The sequence below is a fragment of the Boleophthalmus pectinirostris genome, unplaced genomic scaffold, assembly GCF_026225935.1.
Source record: "Boleophthalmus pectinirostris isolate CB_2022bp ecotype Guang Dong unplaced genomic scaffold, ASM2622593v1 HiC_scaffold_14, whole genome shotgun sequence".
NCBI lineage: Eukaryota > Metazoa > Chordata > Actinopteri > Gobiiformes > Gobiidae > Boleophthalmus > Boleophthalmus pectinirostris.
This window is the reverse complement of record NW_026571047.1, coordinates 1,692,024-1,709,810: the sequence shown is the minus strand read 5'-3', so window position 1 is coordinate 1,709,810 and position 17,787 is coordinate 1,692,024. Positions and strand designations below refer to the sequence as shown.

Below are 17,787 nucleotides of genomic sequence, written 5' to 3'. Positions count from 1 at the left end.
CGCTGCTCAGACCTCCGCTCCGACCGCGGCTCATGCTGCGGACGCCACACCGAGCTCACGCACGAGTCCCCCGGCCGCACAGCAGCCCCAGCGCACGCACCGGCGCACGGCACGATGGAGCGGATGGAGTCTATGGAGCCCATCTCCGCTTACTACACCACGGCGTACCCGGAGATCCAGCCCGAAAGCGGCTACGGCTCCGGAGAGAAGACCCCCCCTGCGCCCGCGTACAACGAAGAGCTGGTGCACAAGGTAAACAACATCTGGACTGTGCGCCTTTTTTGTTGCGTAAAAATACATTACGACATCACGACACTAGATGATGTTTTAAACAGAGCTGGAGACAGGTCTGGATTCTCAGGTGGAGTTTGTGTAGAACTGTCAGATTGCAGATTTGTTGACCTGGCTTATGGTTCATGTTTCTATAATTACTGCACCTTTCCACATGAAACAAAAACTGGTGCAAAGTCCAGCATCTACTCTGTCAGTATAAATAATTCAACTCCAAAGCTGTGATTGATGTCACCTGAAAGGACTTTAAAGGTCTTTGTGAGCTTCTAGCCATGTTAGGATGTTGTTACCTAATGACAAATATCAAAAATACCTTGGACTTGTGTTGAATCTGTGGATCATTCGTTCATTCGCAACGATGTTCTTCATTATTTGTCTCCAAAACCAAAATGAAAAAATGGATAACGATTAACTTTTTCAGTTTTCAATTTTGTGTTTAGATTAATTTGTTTTTGGAGACAAATAATGAAGATTTTATTTTATTATTATTATTTTTTTTTTTTTTTTTTTTTTTTTTTTTGAAAAACAAGTGAACGAATGATACGCAAATTGAGTTTCATTTACACATATCTGAGTAACTTTTTATTATTAGTCTGTCTACATCTCCAGCTCAAAATGCTCCGTTCCACCTTGTGATGTCATGAAGTGGTAGTTTTCATTAACAGCTCCTTTTACGTTTAGTTCAGTAGAGATTGGAAATTCCAGACTGAAATGATCCAAGTGAATCTAGTGAAGGTGTGTGGAGTTTAAAAACACAGTGGAGCACTTCCTGTATTCCGGCATGACATCACAAGGTGGAACAAAGTGTTTTCTTTTTGAGAGAAGAACTCAGGCTGAATATTTTGTGTTAAACGTGAATGAAACAAAACACAAGTTCAGGTCTGTTTGTGATGAGGAAACATTAGAACACAGATCAGAAAATAGAGTAATACAGGCTCTTTAAAACGTTACTCAAGTACATGTAACTGAGCAAATGGAGTACCGCCCACCTCTGATGATAGGTTGCACTTACAGCTGAGCGTACAGTGTGTTGTATTGTCGTGGTTGTGCGTCGGTTTTGCGGTCGTGTCGTCTCTGGGAGCAGCGTGGTCACATGGTCGGGTGAGGGGCTGTTATATAATGAGGCTGTGCTGTTTGGCCTGGAGCTGCACTGACTCTGTGTACGAAGGAACTTTAGTGCCACTTCCATGTACACAGGCCGTTTGACAGCAGTTACAGACGGAACGTGACACTTCTGCGGCGTGTGAACCGCGAAAACATCACATATTTACATCACCGTGTTACTTTTTATTGTTCTGAAAATGAAATATTCGCCAAAAACAGTGTATTAACATGTTTTATAAATTTTACTTTTTTCACGTTTTTTAGCATCTCCCTTTCCTTTGCTCTCTGCGCTAAATCACTCCCCCTTCAGAGCACTATCACAACACAATCTGTGTGCGTCCCTCTAAAAAAAATATTGGAATTGTCGTGCAGGAGCATGGGGGACGTAGGTTTGTGGGCAGAGCTTGTAAGGAGGGTTCAAACTGGTACTAGGGGAGATCACTAAATTACTCAGACATGATCTTTTAAAAAAAACAGTTCTTTGACCTTTACAGTAATAATGAATAGAATAAATAGAACAGACCAGGATTAAAAAGACGTGTGAGTGACGGTTGGACAGATGAAGGTGCAGGAGCTGTCCGTGGTGCTGGAGTCCTCAGTGTGGCCTGACGCTCTGTTCTTTTATTACACAAAACTGACAGTTGTGAGCTTTGTTGTTGTTGTTGTTGTTTGTTGTTGTTGTTTTTAATTTGCATATAAGGGTTTACAGATACAAGATTTAATTTAAAAAACAAAGCATTATATTCCAGCCCTCATCTGTCTCTTTTTTTAATCCAATTTATACATGTAACTTCACCTTTGCAGCATGGTGGGCAGGTAGAATGGAATAGAATGGAATAAAAAGCTTTTATTGTCATTATACAGTATAATGAAATTCAGAGCTGCTCCGTCAAAGTGCAAGAATTAATAATAAATAAAACAAATGAACAGTTCTCATTCAGTATGGTTACAGTTTTGGGGAAGAAGTTGTCCCTGAGTCTGTTGGTCGTAGCTGGAACTGACCTGAAGCACCTGCCAGAAGCAACAGTTTGAACAGGTGAATCCAGGGTGTGTATTGTCTTGAATTATTTTCCTCGCTCTGCTGAGACAGTGGGAGTTGTATAACGTGGTTAAAGAAGGCAGAGGGCAGCCAGTAATGTCCTGTGCAGTGTTGGTGACCCTCTGTAGACACTTCCTGTCGGCCTCTGTGCAGCTAGAGCCACACTGTCACAGCAGAGGTCAGCAGGTGACCATTGGTGGAACAATAGAAGGTCACCAGCAGCTTGTGTTGAGTTGCTCCTTCCTGTGCAGCTGCTGCTGGGCCTTTTTGACCAATGCTGAGGTGTTGACTGACCAGGAGAGATCCACAGAGATGTGAACCCAAAGGAATTTGAAGGACCGTTGTATCCAGCACCACGTGGCTGCAGGATCCAGATTGGAGCATGGAGACCCGACCGAAGTCCAACAGGACGAGTTCAGGCAAATATTTAGAAGGGATGTTCGTGCTCAGGTCGGACTCGGACACATCAGCTGTTTCCTGTCTAGAGTAAAACCACTCACTTAAGTGTTCAGAAGATCAGAGCTCTGCACTTCTGGTTTAGATACAAGTCAAAACTGTGTTATTATTATTTGTGAAATGTGGTGCAAAACTTTAGATACGTAGATGGAAATAGAGTCACTGTCTCTAATCTGCAGCTTCAGCTCGATCCGTGTGCTGTGTGGATGTAAACAGACACACGTGAGCTACTTAGAACAGAAAATTACCCTTACAGGAAAATGTAAAAATGGGTAATGTACAAACATTTGACTGCCTAAATCAGCCTGAGTTTACACAGAACATTTTGTATGTGGAGCGCCAACAAAGCAGGATCCCGTTTGTTAAGTGAGAGGTGCAGAAGACAAACATCCTGAGCTGCACTTTCTTGTTCTTGTGGTTTTACATCAACATCACGTCTCGGGATTTTGCATTTTTGTCGCTCCACATACAAAAAGTTTACTGCAAACTTGGGATGATTTCTTAGTCAGTCAAAAGTTTCCTTTTTGGTTCTTCCTGTGGATCAATCCTGCCCATCACCTTCACCTTTCACTATTTTTCAATTCCGTTGGAAGGGGAACAGTTTGAACAGAGGTTTGCAGTCACACACATTTGATTCACTTTTGCATTTATGGAGTTCGCAAGCAAATTTCACGAGCCGTTTTCCGCTGTCAGGATCCAACATCCACACAATTACGATGTCCGAATCCCAAAACTAAAATATGACAATATCAGAACCAGAAACAAAAGTGATATGGTTCAAAAGACTTGAAAAGATCGACTTGTGTCAATAGACACATCCCACTGGGAAAATAAACATGGAGGTTTAATGTTCACTTTTTCAGAAAATCCTTCCTAGTATGAATTGCGCAATGACCGGAAGTCCGAGATTCTTGATGCTTGTATTAACAGAAAAAAATGTAAATGCAAGTTAGACAGAACATCTTTTTTCTCAGTTGTGTTAGTTTATAATCCCTTAGCCAGAACTGTGATACTGATCATTTTACAATATGTTCCTGACCTTCTCCAGATGGTTTGAAACAGGAAGGGCATCTGGCATAATAATCTGTCAAACAAAAAAGTGAAAAAAAAAAAAAGTTATATGAAAAACGGTCTTTGATCTGCGGTTTTTCTTCCATAAGACTTTAAGCTGACAGCTCCTCTGAGTGTTTCCTCTAAGCCTGCAGTGGCCTAAATCTCTCCTCATACCCCCCTCTCTGCTCTCTCCTTTTTCATTTAATGTTCATTCATTTATTTATTTATTTATTTCATTTCATCTTGTTTTGTCATTATTTATTAGTGTTGTTAAGGTTCTAATTGCACAAACGTGACTCTTGTGAGCGTTGAGTCATGTTATAATACTGTTACCTCATCACAAACAGACCTGGAGCTGTGTTTTGTTTAACTAACCATTTAGTCTTTCTACATTTCCTAATCTCCAAATGCTCTGCTCCACCTTGTGATGCCATGGAGCGGTAATTTCCAAGTTCCAGGGCTGAAATGTTCCAAATGTTTCCTGTGAATCTAGTGAATAATTCTAGTTTGCTGCACCAAAAACTTGATTTTTTTTAAATTTATTTATTTGTGTATTTATTAATTTTTTTTCTTTATTTCATTCATAAAGTATAAAAAGACATCAACAGTGTCACAACATCAAACATACAAGAAATGAATGAAAAGGAGCAGAAAGAAGAGAAATCTTATGTTATCTGCCCCTTTTTACGGAAACCAAGAGGGGTCACAACAAACGCAAACGCCGTAACAAATACAAATGCGACAACACAACAAAAAGCCACAACGGAAGTGACCGCGGGACTCTATTCTCTGACGGACCGATCAAGCGGCAAGTGAAGAAGAAGAACTACAATGTGAAACGAATAATGATAAAACAATAAATGACTTTTACTCACGTTTCCAACTTCTCCGTTCCTTTACTTTTCATGTTGTATTTCTTCTTCTTCACTTGCCACTTGATCGGTCCGTCAGAGAATAGAGTCCCGCGGTCACTTCCGTTGTGGCTTTTAATGCGTTGTGGCTTTTTTATGTGTTGTGGCATTTTAATGTGTTGTGGCATTTGCGTTTGTGTTGTGGCATTAGTATTTGTTGCGGCGTTTGCATTCAAACAGAGTCCCGCGATCATTTCCGTTGTGGCTTTTTTTGGTGTGTTGTGGCTTTGTCGCATTTGTATTTGTTGTGGCGTTTGTGTTTGTTGTGACCCCTCTCGGCTTCCGTACCTTTTCCATTTTCAAGACAATCCATCTACGCCGATGGTTACTAAACATTTCAAATCAGTACATTTCAGTTCAGGCACAATTATTAATCAGTTGTAAACAGAAATCTTCACTTTTATGCACAACAACTTCCTTTTTCATACATACACACTGCATTTGATTTTAAGTATTTTTAAAATGTCATCATTGTACTTGATTCGTTTATATCTTTGTCAAGACTATTCCATAAATGAACTTCTTTCACAGTGATGCTTTGCTCCGTAACCTTTGTTATGAATCTGTTTTTTTATTTATTTTTTTTAACATGTAGGTTCCTTTTAAATTGTAGAGACTTGTTCTCATCTCAAACAGTCTTTAAATATTTACAGATGACACATTGCACTTTAGGACACTTAAGAATTTCCCTCGGGTCAATAAAGCATCTCTCTCTCTCTCTCTGAAGGTGTATGGAGTTTAAAAACACAGTGGAGCACTTCGTGTATTACCACATGACATCACAAAGAGTATTTTCAGTTTGAGAGAAAAACTAAATCTGCAGGTTTGAGTGTTAAACTTGTTCGTGAATGAAACAAAACACAACTCCAGGTGTGTTTGTCTGTGTTTTTTTCTTTTCTTTTCTTTTTTCTGGAGGCTTCTGTCCGTCCTCTGTGTGGTTCTGTTTCTAATCTGGTCCGTCTCCTCGAAACGTGGAGTCTTAACACTGGAGCAGTACATGAGCTGACCACTGGGGGCAGTAGTGAACACAGCACGACAGTGGAAGCTAAATTTTTCAAAAGTGACTAGTTTGATTATTTGTTGCTCTGTTTCGTCCGTTTTGGTGGATTCTGACTGTTAGCGTGGTTTGTCAGCAACATTTCTCTTAAATAATTGAATGTATATTTAATGAAAGCAACAGGGAATAATCCCTGGATATCAGGGAAGAATTAGTAAACTTTTGGATGTTTACCAATAAAAAATGGCTGCAACATCAACATTTTTAGTAGGGCTGGGTATCATTAAGAAGTTGCCGATATGATACATACCTCGATACATAGGCCACGATACGATACATATCTCGATACAGTGCACTTTCGATTTGATTTGATATATTTCAAATCGATTCGATATGGTTCAATAAAACATAAAGGTTAAATCATGGCTGTGATACTAAAAGTTTTTGTTAAACCACTTCTTGTGCAAAGTTCATATGAAACACAAATATTTTAATCATCAAAACAGTAAAAATGTCATATGTGTAGCATAAATGAGTTTCCTTTCACTCCACAAGCAACAAAACTGTAGCTCTGTAACAAAATAATTTAGTAAACCATGTAAAAAATACTCCACGATATCGATACTGCATCATCACATTAAACAATACAATATATCGATATTCCGATATTTTTGCACACCCCTAATTTTTAGAGATATTGACAGGAAAACCCATAATCATGCATAACAGCATTAGCTAAGACCAGCATGACTTCATTTGTTGGTTTACAAACCCACCAATGCTATATTAAAAGAAAAAGATTGAAAATACAATTGAAATGAAGGTTGTAGAGCTCGAATTACTGAACATTTTGCAAGTTGCCTGAAAATCAGACAATCATCAACCCTGTTACACTTAAGACAGACATTTCCACCCAAATCATTATTTCCTCAAACATTTTGCCTGTATTTTAAGGGCTTAATATATTTATTACTTTTAATATTTACTTTTAAAAATATTTAAAACTTGAAATACAATTTAATATGTAACAATTTGTAACACCACCTGAACATGGATTTTCTGACTAGAGGCTCTTCTGACTAGAGGCTCTTCTGACTAGAGGCTCTTCTGACTAGAGGCTCTTCTGATGATAAGGCTGACCCCATGTAACCGCACTGAACTTGGCCGTACAAAAGTCCAGCTTGTTTGCAGGAGTAATCCGTCTGTGTTCAGTTTTGACTGTCGTATAGTTCATCTGTGTTGTGTTGTGAACAAATGTCCAGGACATGGTGCTGTCTTTTGTGGTTTTAATCTGCGTGAAACAAAATATGTACTGGTCAGAACGACGGCTCAACACCATGAGAAACTCTACAAAGATCACAGCATCTGAAATTTAACTTCTGTCATGACATGTGATGTACTGTGGCAAAAATTATTTATCTCTTGAAGATAAATAATGAATCAATTTGCAAAGCCCGATGAGTTTTTGGAAACCAAGGTTTTTGGAAGCCAAGGTGGACCAAGGTTTATTCTTGTTACAGCAGATATGGACAGAGCCTAGTCCTGCCCTGACCACAGACCAACAGCCTCTCTCCTCCAGCAGGAAGTTCCTACCACAACTCGCCCCATTTCCCAAGTATCTCTCCAGTATCTCTGAGTACCTCTGAGTATTTATACACAAATACAAGTTACATACTGTACATATTAAAGTAGAGTGACTTTGCTTTGAGAGGCTGGTGCTAAATGAACATCAGTGTTGGGAAGGTTCCTTTTAAAATGTAATCCCCTACAGATTACAGATTACAGACCCCAAAATGTAGTTTGTAACAGAATCCATTAAATTACTTAAAGTGAGTAACGTAATCTGAATACTTTGGATTACTTGAATGTACATGAATGTATCAAACACATCGTGAAAATTCATGTTTGTTCTCTTCAAATTGTCTGTTGAGCCCAAGTCTCCATGAACAGGTTTGTGTTTACTGTAGAGAAGAAAAGACCAGGATCTGAACATAAGAAGTTCTGTCTGCTAAAAGAAAATAAAAACTCCAGTCTTTCCTTAACCATATTAAAAATATTATTGATAGAGAAATGATTTTTATATGAGATCACTGCTGCCTTCAATTATGTCCAACCTACTGTTAGTGTCATATTGTTTAGACCTGGTTTTAGTCCTGCTTTTAGTCCTGGTTTTAGTCCTGCTTTTAGTCCTGGTTTAGTCCTGGTGTAGTCCTGGTTTAGTCCTGGTTTAGTCCTGGTTTAATCCTGCTTTTAGTCCTGGTTTAGTCCTGGTTTAGTCCCATTTCAGTCCTGCTTTTAGTCCTAGCTTAGTCCTAGTTTAAGTCCTGGTTTTAGTCCTGGTTTAGTTCAAAATGTAAAAACAGGAAAATACCTCTGTGTAATCCATTTATTTCAACAAAGTAACTGTAATCCAATTACCACTCACTGAAACAGTAACTGTAACTGAATACAGTTACTCATCATTTGTACTCTGATTACATAACTCCGGTACATGTAATCTGTTACTCCCCAACACTGATTAACAGTTGTGTCTGATGAACTTTTCCACATGTTCATGCTGCTCTGGGTTTCAGGTACAAATCACATTCATTTACACAAAAACACAATGAGAGAAATCTTTCCACAATCTGAATTTCTATCACAGATGTGTAACCGTCTGTGTAACAACTCATACACTGTACAAACTACGAGCTCATAAATGCCTCAAATGACATAAATAAGGTGTACGAATTAGGCTTTGAACACATAATGAATAATTAAACAGAAATACACAACTTGAATAGACAGAATGAATGTCAGTGACCCACCTCGTGTTTGAATCTCATGAACTTAGACTTAGACCAACTTTATTGATCCACAAGTGAAATGATTTGGACACAGGAGTCACACATCACAATATAATATAATAACAAAGAGAAAAAATATAAATGATAATAATAAATTCTAAATAAGTTGCAAAAAATAAGTAGAAAAATAAGTAATAAAATATAAAATCTCAGCTTTACACAAGAGGTCACAGGAAGACAGTGCAACAATGATCTGATGATTGACAGGACACTGGGTTATCTGTTCCATAAGGGTGAGTTGTTGTACAGTTGTAGGGAGTATTATCTGTTCCATAAGGGTGAGTTGTTGTACAGTTGTAGGGAGTATTATCTGTTCATAAGTGAGTTTGTACAGTTGTAAGTACATAAATGTGAGTTGTTGTACAGTTGTAGGGAGTATTATCTGTTCCATAAGGGTGAGTTGTTGTACAGTTGTAGGGAGTATTATCTGTTACATAAATGTGAGTTGTTGTACAGTTGTAGGGAGTATTATCTGTTCATAAGGGTGAGTGTTGTACAGTTGTAGGGAGTATTATCTGTTACATAAGTGAGTGTGTACAGTTGTAGGGAGTATTATCTAAGTGAGTTACAGTTGTAAGTATAGGTGAGTTGTTGTACAGTGTTATTATCTGTTAAGTGAGTTGTTGTACAGTTGTAGGGAGTATTATCTGTTACATAAGGGTGAGTTGTTGTACAGTTGTAAGTATTATCTGTTACATAAGTTGTAGTTGTGAGTTGTTGTACAGTTGTAGGGAGTATTATCTGTTACATAAGGGTGAGTTGTTGTACAGTTGTAGGGAGTATTATCTGTTACATAAATGTGAGTTGTGTACAGTTGTAGGGAGTATTATCTGTTAAGTTTGTGTAGTACTGGTGATTGTTACAGTTGTAGGAGTATTACTTATAAGTTTGTAGTTGTTGTTATCTGTTACATAAAAGTGATTTGTACAGTTGTAGGGAGTATTATCTGTTGTTTTTATTTGTCTATAACTCGCTGATTGACTGGAGCTTTTAACAGTTTTCTCTACTATTTGTGCTTCAGAAAGTGGTTAGCTCCACCGCGATGCTAACGACCCATTAACTGTTCACTAATGCACGTTCCAGCTCGGAGGGGCTCTGGCGGAGGATCCACACGCTCTAAGTGTTCCTCACATAAATCAATGTTTTGTTTTTCACTCTTTTCTCATTAGCGCACACAGCGTGACCACTCATGCTGTAATGTCAGGAAGTGTAATGTCTCAAACAGTGTTGGGGAGTAACAGATTACATGTACCGGCGTTATGTAATCAGAGTACAAATTATGAGTAACTGTATTCAGTTACAGCTACTGTTTCAGTGAGTTTGTTGAAATAAATGGATTACACAGCGGTATGTTCCTGTTTTCACATTTTGGGCTAAACCAGGACTAAACCCAGGATTAAAACCAGGACTAAACCAGGACTAAACTAGGACTAAACCAGGACTAAAACCAGGACTAAGACCAGAACTAAACCAGGTCTAAACAATATGACACCTAACATATTGCTTAGACCTGGTGGACATAACTGAAGACAGCAGTGATCTCATATATAAAGTATTTCAATAATATTTTTAATACAGTTAAGAAAAGTTTGGGCTTTTCTTTTCTTTTAGCAAACAAAACATCGTATGTTAAAATTTTGTATTTTAAAAGTATTTTAAAGTAATTTATAACACAGATATTTTGTTGTGATGCTTTGTAATGACTTTCAGTTGAAATTCAAGCACAGATTTTCTACTTACCACGTTATATCTCATGTTATTTTTTTCTCTCCACTCCATCCATCTGCTCCTGTCCGGCCCTTCCCTCAAATTTTAGAACCCTTTGTGGCCCCCGAGCCAAAAAGTTTGCCCAGCCCTGTTCTAACAGCTCACAGAGGCTGAAACAGGATCATCTGGGATTTGAACTAGAGCTGTCAAGTGATTAAAACAATTTTGAGATTAATTCGTTATGATCTGTAATTAATTGATCTAATTCATCTCTTTTTTTAATCTCACCTAAAAATTGCTGAGAAAAGCCTCAACTTGAGGTATTTTCATTTGAATTCATTATTACATTATTTTCATACTATCATTAATGTTTTTATATAAGTATCATCATTATTATTACTATTACTAATCTGCATAAATAAACTCAACTTTACAACATATAAACATCACCACTAGAGCCACATCAGCTGTTTGACATGTTAGAATGTGTTTAATGCAGCTTTGTGCAAGTCTCACAGAAACAAAACTTAAAACCACATGGCTCATTTGCATAAACTAAGCGGAGAAAAGAAAAAGAAAATGCTCTTGTGCTGATGCAGTTCAGCTTTTTTATACTAAAGGACATGACTCAGTGGAATATGAGTGTTCTTTCTGTGACAGAGGGATGTTGATGATGAAGGTGAGTCTGTTCTGTGTTTGTGTCGCGATGTTTTCAGATCAGACATGTTCAGGTTTATCACAGATGCGGTGAGAACGGAAATGAAAATTATATTTCTTTGTGGGAGTGAGCGGAGCAGGACTGCACAGTGTGACTGTGTCCTAACAACACATAAAAACAGATTTTATAATAAGGCAACTCGCACAGAAACAGTAAAGTTAGAGATTAAAAATGAGATTAACGCGATTAAAAAACATAACGCACTAAATATGACTGTAATTAATTAATCGCAATTAACACAATAATTTGACACCCCTAATTTGAACCCAGGTCCTACATGTGGAAGTACAGTTGAACTATCCTGCCTGTACTGTGCACTCCTGCCCGCTGCCAGCAGGGGGCATCACACACACACATCTAACCCAAGCATCTTCCAGAGTGTGATCCATTAGTGAACAATCAAAAGAAAATAATAGCGTCTTTCACATGAACTATATTCTTGTATTTCCCGAGCATCTGTGTTCTGTCTCTAATGGACTCCTGTCTCCAGAGAGTTTGACCTCTGTCTCCACGGCAACTGTGGAGTGGAGCTCCTAACACACATAATGTTAGCTTACATAAGGACGACAGCGGCTCTAAGACTCACTAACAGTCACTCAATAAAGCAATAAAAACAAACACGGCGATGGCATAAAGGCTATTCTGATCAGTTTAATGCCAGACTGTAAAACATTATCGGCAAAGCAATAACATCTCCATGGAGACAAGCGGGCACCGGACCCTGCACATGCTTTAAATGAACTGTACATTTCCTGTGATTTTACTGTTTAAAAAAGGGAATATAATCACAAGTGGATGTGGTTCCTGCTGTCTTCAGTGGGTTTTATTGTAACAAAAGCACAGATCACAGTGTTACCTGAAAAACCTATTTACTTCAAACTTATTGTGCTGTGTACAAGAGTGTGACGAGTACACCCTGACTGTCACACTGTCACTGTCACACTGTCCGCATGTGTATTTAAAAGTGACCTCTGCTGCTGTGTGACTCACTGCACCAGATGAAACTGAGGGGAGTAAATGTCTGAAGTGACGCAGGACAGTGACTCATGAAGCAAACACAAGAGCACAACATCAAAATCAACTGCTCGGTTTTGTAACAATTTATTTTAGATTTTTTCAGGAGATATGGAGATGGTTCCCACTGCTCCTGGCAGGCTGCTGCAGAGGCACTGATGGATAGATGGGTCAAATTAAAACCTCAAAATGTGCCTTAATCTTAACAAACTCCAAACCTCTTTTCAAAGCCCTCATTATATTTCTTTTGCCACGCGAGGCTGGACCTGGTCAGGACTTGGATGGGAGACCACATTAAATACAATTTAAATATAAAAATAAATAGGTGCCACAGTGAGACGCCAGTGGCAGAAACTGTAGTTGTGTCCTTAAGCAAGACACTTCCCCACTCACATTGTCTGGTATGCAGTGTTGGGGAGTAACAGATTACATGTACCGGAGTTACGTAATCAGAGTACAAATTATGAGTAACTGTATTCAGTTACAGTTACTGTTGCAGTGAGTGGTAATTGGATTACAGTTACTTTGTTGAAATAAATGGATTACACAGTGATATTTTCCTGTTTTCACATTTTGGGCTAAACCAGGACTAAACCAGGTCTAAACCAGGTTTTAACAGGACTAAACCAGGACTAAACCAGGTCTAAACCAGGTTTTAACAGGACTAAACAGGACTAAAACAGGATTTAACAGGTCTAAATCCTGCTGCGTGGACCGTGTCTCCTCCTCTTCTATTAATAATATGTTTATTTGGTTCAGTAAAGTCTGGGCTTTCTATTTTCTTTTATCAGACAAAACATCTTATGTTATGATTTCCTCGTCTTTGCTTCTCTACAGCAAATCAAGTAATCCAAAGTATTCAGATTACATTACTCACTTTAAGTAATTTAATGGATTACATTACAAACTACATTTTGGTGTGTGTAATCTGTAATCTGTAGGGGAATACATTTTAAAAGGAACCTTCCCAACACTGCTGGTATGAAAGTGGTGTGTGGTGCTTGTTGGAGGGGCCGATGGTGCAGATTGGCAGCCTCGCTTCTGTCAGTCTGCCCAGGGCGGCTGTGGCTACAGTAGTAGCTGTAGTAACATAATGATCCCTGGTGTCATAGATTATGACTACAGAGCAAACAAGAGCACACTGGCCATGTTTGTTTTTTTTTTTCAATTCCGAAATTGTTCTGAATTAAATAGTTCTGAATTAAAATATTCTCCTTCGAGTTTACATGGAAATAATAATTCTGAATTGAGGTTTACATGGAAAACACGTCAAATCTCCTTTATTTAATTCTGCTCAGTGTCTGGAGGTGGGAAAGGTTCTGATTGGACAGAGACACCAACATATTTACGTCGACCAGAAGAAAACACACATTTCAGTTGCCCCCAGATTTTCTGTCATCTCGGTTTGTCGTCGATCCAAACCTTTTCCACAATGGTTCCGATGATAATTGTGAAGCAGCAGCTGGAGAATTCTCTCATGACGCTTTACGTCTGTGAGCTGAGGAGGAGAAGGGAAGAGTGGCGGAGAAGGAGGAAGAAGACAAAGTGCGTGTGAGGCTGCTCTACCTCAGCCCACTCCCACATCCCGCTCACAAATCCAAAGAGACGTGGAGGAAAGTCAGGGTCACGTCAGAAGGGCGACACAACAAGCACGCACTGAACAACCAGAATTATTTTTAAGAAGAATAAATGTTTACATGATCCAGGAGTAAATGAGTTAGGCTTTAAAATCAGAATAAACCACCCGCTTACTTCGGTATTAATCATTTTCATTAGAAATTAAATGTTTACATGGTCTTTTAAAAGCAGAATTCATTTTTATTCAGAATTAAAGCTCTCATGTAAACGTGGCAAATATGTCTTCTTTAAGCAAATTGTGGCTCTTGTTTCACTCTTCCCACTCAGCTACAGATGGTGTTGTAATTTATTTATGTTTTCTTCCAATTTGCACTTATGTTGAAGCAGCCAATAATAATAATAAGAAGAAGAATAATAAGCTCTATGTTAGCCCAGCGTTGAGTTGTTGTGCTGTGACGTGAGCTGTAAGTGTGTTTTCTGTGTTTCAGACCATCCTGGTGGGCGACAGTGGAGTCGGGAAGACGTCTCTCTTGGTGCAGTTCGATCAGGGGAAGTTCATCCCCGGCTCCTTCTCCGCCACAGTGGGCATCGGCTTCACGGTGAGCGCCGGGGTGAAGTGAAGACTCTGTGAACAGTTTGATCCATGAGACAAGAACAACATTCTCAAAAATACATACTTTAATCTGAGTTTTAGCTGGACTACAACAGTTTTTAGTCACTCCCACCTTTTTTTTGTTTGTTTGTTTGTTTGTTTAAATAGGGCCATGAACACTTGTAAGTTTTTCAGACAGTCTTAATACTTTTATGGCTGTGTTTGTTAATGTGTGCATTGTGTCACCATGGTAACAGCTGGCTGTGATGTCACTGCAGTGTATGGGGTTCTGCTAGTGGTGGAGTTAGCAATTTGGGGGCCCTAGGGGAACTTGAGTTTGATACTATAATGCACAGTTTTGTTTTGTTTTTATAAATATATTTATTGTCTATTTTCCCCTTTTGTTCTGGAGACATGTACATCTCTGTTTATTTGAATTATGATGGATTGAATTTTAATATTAGTTTAGTCGCTTACTAGAAAACTAGCCCTGAAAGTAGTTTTGTTTTGTTTTTTTCCTAGTATAATTACACGTTTGTTTACATCCATTACATATATATATATATATATATATATATATATATATATATATATATATATATATATATATATATATATATATATATATATATATATATTTTATTTTTATTTATTTTTTTTTTTTTTTTGTGATTATTGTTTAAAAGTAAAACTACTCTCATTTAATGTCATATTGAGAGAAAATCAAATTGCTCTGAGGCCTCGACCATTAGTGGGACTGAGGGCAATTGATCAGGGGCCCCTCCAGATTTGGGGGCCCTAAGCAGCTGCCTACTTTTGCCTAATGATAGCGCCGCCTCTGGGATCTGCATGTATGTCTATGGAACAACAATGCATTTTACACATTATACAAATACCTAATCTTTTTTTTTTTTTTTTTTTCTTTTTAACCTGAAAACACAAGAAAAAATACAAAATGGATTTAAAGAGCACATTTTCAGGAGCCTGTGATCAGTCCGAGTTTTCATGGTCCTGTTTAGGAGTTTGATTTTCAACACAAAGATGAGAGTGACTAACCTGTTGTAGCTCCAACAGTTCCAACTCACTTCTTTGTGGTCAGGTTGGTTAAAACAAAGCTCAGGTTAAAGTTTAATTTGAGTAACAGAGCTTCAAACAGAGCAGTGCCTCTAGTTAACTTCACCTTCCTCAGAAAATGTTGATCAGCTGCAAAGTATCAGCAGTTTAAGGCAAGGCAAGTTTATTTGTATAGCACAGTTCGTACACAAAGTAATGCAAAGTGCTTTTTTTTGAGCCTGGATTTAAACAGCGTCACAGAAGAGTCTGTCTCACATGTTCAGGAAGACTGTTCCAGGTTTTAGCTGCATGAACCTGAAACTCTGACTCCCCTTGTTTAGTCGTGACTCTGGGCACCAGCAGGAGGCCGGTCCCTGAGCTCCTCAGAGTGTGAGATGGTTCATATGACACTAACATGTCACAGATGTACTTTGGTGCTCGGCCATGGAGAGACTTGTACAAGCAGAGCTGCTTTAAAGTCTCTGAGCCACAGGAGCCAGAGCAGAAACCTGAGCACAGGACTTATGTGCTCGTACTTCCTAGTTCGAGTCAGGACCCGAGCTGCATCGTTCTGGATGTTCTGCAGCGTCTCACAGCTCGTTTGGAGAGACCAGTGAGCAGAACATTACAGTATCTAACCTACTGGAGACAAACGCATGGATAAGTTTCTCCAAGTCTGATTTAGACAGTAAACCTTTGATTTTTGCTAAGTTTTTTAGATGGTAAAAGGCTGCAGATGTTATTGATTTGATGTGGCTGTTAAAGTTCAAGTCTGAGTCCATTATTACCCTGAGATTTCTTGCCTGATTTGAAGGTTTTAGAGAGAGAGACTGGAGGTGACTGCTGACACTGTCCCTTTGTTTCTGTGGACCAAACACTATGACTTCAGTCTTGTCAGAGTTTAGCTGGAGAAAGTTGTTTTGCATCCACACACTGATCTGTTGGATGCAGTGACCAAGTGAGTCCACTGGTCCATAGTCTCCTGCTGCCAGAGAGACGTAGATCTGAGTGTCATCTGCATAATTGTGGTAGGACATGTTATTGCTGCTTATTAACTGGCCTAATGGCAGCATGTAGAGAAACAGGTAGTCTTCATATTCTAGAACTGTAGGATGATTTGAGGGCAGGGATTTTATATATAACTCTATGGATCAGGTACCAAACCATATGTGACTAAGCATTTTATTGTTGTTGTACGCCGGCTATTCCGACATAACTTCATTACGACATGTCTCTATTTAGACATGCCAATTTTCCAACACTTTTTAGTATCACTTTTCTGACATGTTGTGTGTGTTTTGGGCTGTGAGAGTTTCATCTCATTGAGCTGGAGCAATGACCTTGACTGGTTATTTATTTAGTCTGTATGTTGTTCTCCGCAGATACATGACCAAATGAATGAAGCACAAAGGGCCCGTGCAGCCTCCGTTTAAGATTACATATTTTCCCGAGGCCTGACCTATGCACTTTTTCAAACGCATAACTGTTTCCCACGGTAATCAGTCAGGACTTTCCACCACTGCCGGATATCCTATGTGGCTCAAGTATTCTCTGAACTTACTGAAAGTACTTCTCTCAAGTGCTCAAGCATCTTATGATATATGAGAGCACAAAGTATAAAAAAGCAGAATATTTGAAAAATTATAAATTGCCACTTCTGCGACAGAGAAAAAAAAAATCAAAGTAGTAGATGCTTGAAAAATAATGTTTTTTTGTCATTTAAACGTCGTTGTCTAAATAGCGGCATGTGGGAACAGCAGCATATAACCTTATTTTGGTCTTTTTTCAGAATAAAGTGGTGACTGTGGACAACGTCAAAGTCAAACTCCAGGTCAGTGTCCAGTTCCCCTTATTACAGCAGATCTGTTCTACAAAATGGACTGCTCAGAGCTTTTAACTGTGTTATAGATTAGTGTGATTCATACATGTTTGAGTTTATTCTAATGTATTGAACACATCATAATTTGAAAATTCTTGTTTCCGCCAGTCCCCCATGCACCCCCACTGCTCTGTACTTTTCATATACTTTATTTTTTCTCATAATCAATGATACAGTAGAATAGTTATTTCTTATTATCATACTCAGACATGCATGAATGACTCTAAAACCTCTTCAGGCTTTTTTTTTTTAATGAACAATGTTATACATGGTAGAAGGTTATAATAATGGCTTTTACATAATACCTCCTGTTTAAAGCAGGAGCCTGTCTCATTTCGACCGTGTGTGTTTGTGTTTCAGATCTGGGACACTGCAGGACAGGAGCGCTTCAGGAGTGTCACACATGCATACTACAGAGACGCACACGGTGAGGACCACACACACACTGCTCTGTCTTTAATGTTCCTACAGAAGGACCATTCTGTCCTGGAGTGGAGGGTCAACATTTATCCTCAACTCATTTTCAAGACCTGTCCGTGTACCTTTTAT

At 38.7% G+C, this 17,787-nt stretch overlaps 1 protein-coding gene across 2 annotated transcripts in view; it reads left to right on the top strand.

Annotated features, from left to right (window-relative positions):
* The window catches only part of LOC110167909 (ras-related protein Rab-37-like), a 34,134-nt gene continuing 16,347 nt past the window's right edge, over positions 1–17,787 (top strand). For both annotated transcript variants that reach the window (XR_008631738.1, XM_020933305.2), the window contains exons 1-4: positions 1–252; positions 14,203–14,313; positions 17,149–17,190; positions 17,599–17,665. Coding sequence is in view for 1 of the 2 variants with exons in the window: in XM_020933305.2 (XP_020788964.1) it covers positions 115–252; positions 14,203–14,313; positions 17,149–17,190; positions 17,599–17,665 (358 nt within the window). In the remaining variant the exon portion in view is untranslated. The remainder of the gene's footprint in view (positions 253–14,202; positions 14,314–17,148; positions 17,191–17,598; positions 17,666–17,787) is intronic.